The sequence below is a fragment of the Limulus polyphemus genome, unplaced genomic scaffold, assembly GCF_000517525.1.
Source record: "Limulus polyphemus unplaced genomic scaffold, Limulus_polyphemus-2.1.2 Scaffold5345, whole genome shotgun sequence".
Classification (NCBI taxonomy): domain Eukaryota; kingdom Metazoa; phylum Arthropoda; class Merostomata; order Xiphosura; family Limulidae; genus Limulus; species Limulus polyphemus.
The window spans coordinates 7,841-11,000 of record NW_013670955.1 but is presented as its reverse complement, the minus strand read 5'-3'; the positions used below and the strand labels follow the sequence as shown (position 1 = coordinate 11,000).

The window sequence follows — 3,160 nt, the reverse complement described above, 5'->3', positions numbered from 1 at the left end:
CACCATGTGTGAGTACTCTAGATGATGTATGAAGATTAAACAAGTTTGATCCAAGAATAAATGCACCATGTGTGAGTACTCTAGATGGTATATGAAGATTAAACAAGTTTGATCCAAGAATAAATGCACCATGTGTGAATACTCTAGATGGTATAAGAAGATTAAACCATTATGATCCAAGAATAAACGTACCATGTATGAGTACTCTAGATGGTATATGAAGATTAAACAAGTTTGATCCAAGAATAAATGTACCGTGTGTGAGTACTCTAGATGATGTATGAAGATTAAACAAGTTTGATCCAAGAATAAATGTACCATGTGTGAGTACTCTAGATGGCATATGAAGATTAAACAAGTTTGATCCAAGAATAAATGCACCATGTGTGAATACTCTAGATGGTATAAGAAGATTAAACAAGTTTGATCCAGGAATAAATGCACCATGTGTGAATACTCTAGATGGCATATGAAGATTAAACAAGTTTGATCCAAGAATAAATGCACCATGTGTGAATACTCTAGATGGTATAAGAAGATTAAACAAGTTTGATCCAGGAATAAATGCACCATGTGTGAATACTCTAGATGGTATAAGAAGATTAAACAAGTTTGATCCAAGAATAAATGCACCATGTGTGAATACTCTAGATGGTATAGAAGATTAAACAAGTTTGATCTAAGAATAAATGTACCATGTGTGAATACTCTAGATGATGTATGAAGATTAAACAAGTTTGATCCAAGAATAAATGTACCATGTGTGAATACTCTAGATGCTATATGAAAATTAAACAATTTGACATGGTAAATTTTCCATTTTTTTTCTAGATCTGAAGAACCCAACTACTACCTCAGAGAAACTACCGGCACTTGCTTGCTCACAGTTAGTTCCCTACTCTAAAGAACCCAGTCTCTTACCACCCATAGACCCTGTTGTGCCTTTTTCCAACAACAAGGTTATGTAGTAACAGCTGCGTACAGAAGCTGTTTTAGATGTAGTATGTAAGTAGACGTAGGCATGTTTCTTATGAAACATAACTTTCATGGACTAACTGTACATTTTCTTCATTTATTGAGTCAGTTTTTATATTATCCAGTGACCAGGAGCTGTTTAAAAAGTTGTTTTCTACATTTTAGTTTCATGTTAACTGAGTTATCTCAGTGCCATCCTAAAATGGTTTTAGTTTTTGCTTCAATTCTACCATCACATGGTTTTTATGATACATAAAGTGAACTGCAGCTTGTTTGTTTGTATGTGTATTAAACTGAACTAAATTTTTTGTAAGAGTACAATATTAATGAAATCATCAGTTTACCTCAGGAAACACACTTTACATAAAACACCTCAGACCGAAACTTTTTATATCACGTACATTACCAAGATGCTCAATGGTTTACTTGTATTGGAGAGATTCTGTCCCAGTAAAACAGAGACCAATACTAGTATAATCTGTATGATACATTATAATAGTATCTGAACAACATTCCTGCACTCTGGTGACATGCCCTTATTGACATAGTGAAATGTCACTCAACTTAAATCAGTGGACTTAGATATTTATTTTCTTCCAACTTGATAACCTCATAGTAGCCAACTTTAGATATAGGTGTTCCTATTCATTATTTATTGGACATTTACCATTTTCATGTCACTGCAATCCATTAGCAGCAGAGCAAAAGTGAAAAGTAATCCATAAAGCTGTAATTTTCAGTAGTAAATACAGGAAGAGGTATCAGTGATTTAAGATAATTTACAATTGATATAGTAGAGATGGGGTTAATGCCTTTTTTGTTGAGCTTTTTTTTTTTCATTCTTCAGATTCTTGAATTTGATATTTCACAGTTGTGAAAAATGTGTTGTTGGTTTTTATAAGTAAAATTTATCGTAATTTTATTTAAAACAACAAGTGAAGTGAATTGATGTATAAAAATGTTAATTTATTTCTTTAAATAGGGAAATATCCTCCTTTGCTCTATTTTTATGCTTTAAAACTAATTTTAGTTGTGTTTTTTTTATGAATACAGAACTTAAATACAATACCTTCTAAAGTTTTCAAGTCTTATTGGTTTTTTTTAATTTATGTGTCTAGCAAAGGAAAATGTTTAAGTAAACTTTCAAGTTGAAGTCAATTGAAGCTCTAAAAGTGTTAACATTAAACTGGGCTTCAGTTTGAATTTGTGTTGAACAAACAGAATTACTTTGTAAATTTTATGTTGTTTAAAGTCCTTTTGGTAAAAATGCTCAAAATTCTGACCAGAAGGTGATTGGTTTATGTAACACTGATTAGTTAATGCATACTGTATTTCATTACATATTGTCATGTTTTTTGATTTTTTTATTGTGACATCTATTTTCCAAGTTTAATCAGAATTGACCTTCAGAGCGTTAAATGGCTCTAAAATGTAATACCTAGAGATCTTCCCTAAACTTTAATTGAGTTATTAACAGTTTAATGTATCATGTACAAGTTTCTGTTTTATATGTTCCTGGATGCAAAATGGTTTTTTAAAATGATTATGTGAATTTTGGTTTTGATTTACTTAGAATTGTTTTGTGAAAACATTGCAGGTTCAGCATCAGCTGGACAATTATATGGTTAGAAATGTTATAACTCGATAATGTATACGTATTCCTAACTACATAACTGTCATTTTATAGAAACATCTATCAGTTTCTGTCAACTTACTGAAGTTAACAAGAGACTTTTCTGCTCTTAACTTTTTCCGTACTTTCGAAAAGTAGCATAAGGTAGTTCTTTGAAGTGTAGTTTTACCACTTTAGTCTCTTGTAAGAACTTTTAACTTTTTGTTCGTTTTATCATGACAGATCTCCTTGTAAAAGTTTTCAGTATTTTGTGATGGATAATTTACAGTGTAAATGGTTTAACAGGATAGGTTGTTGTAAATGGTATGTAATATGTTAAAAGCAGCTGCAAGCTAGTTGGAGATCTTGTTGTAAGTCTTTACATCACTTCATCTAACATAGGTGCCAATATTACAGTGGTTCACTGGGATTCCCCATAACTGTTGTGTACAATTCACTTGTATTTGTCCCTTAAGTGTGATAGATGTTTACAGAAAGAAAAAAAAAATCAGGTTTTTTGTATTTTCCAGTGAAATCTCACTTTTATTAGTTGGACGCATCTATGATTTACCT

At 31.3% G+C, this 3,160-nt stretch overlaps 1 protein-coding gene across 2 annotated transcripts in view; it reads left to right on the top strand.

Annotated features, from left to right (window-relative positions):
- The window catches only part of LOC106472446 (activin receptor type-2A-like), a 34,906-nt gene extending 33,082 nt beyond the window's left edge, over positions 1 to 1,824 (top strand). For both annotated transcript variants that reach the window (XM_022401014.1, XM_022401015.1), the window contains one exon: positions 832 to 1,824. In XM_022401014.1, coding sequence (XP_022256722.1) covers positions 832 to 968 — 137 coding nt within the window. In that variant the 3' untranslated portion in view covers positions 969 to 1,824. The remainder of the gene's footprint in view (positions 1 to 831) is intronic.
- The last annotated feature ends 1,336 nt before the right edge of the window (positions 1,825 to 3,160 follow it).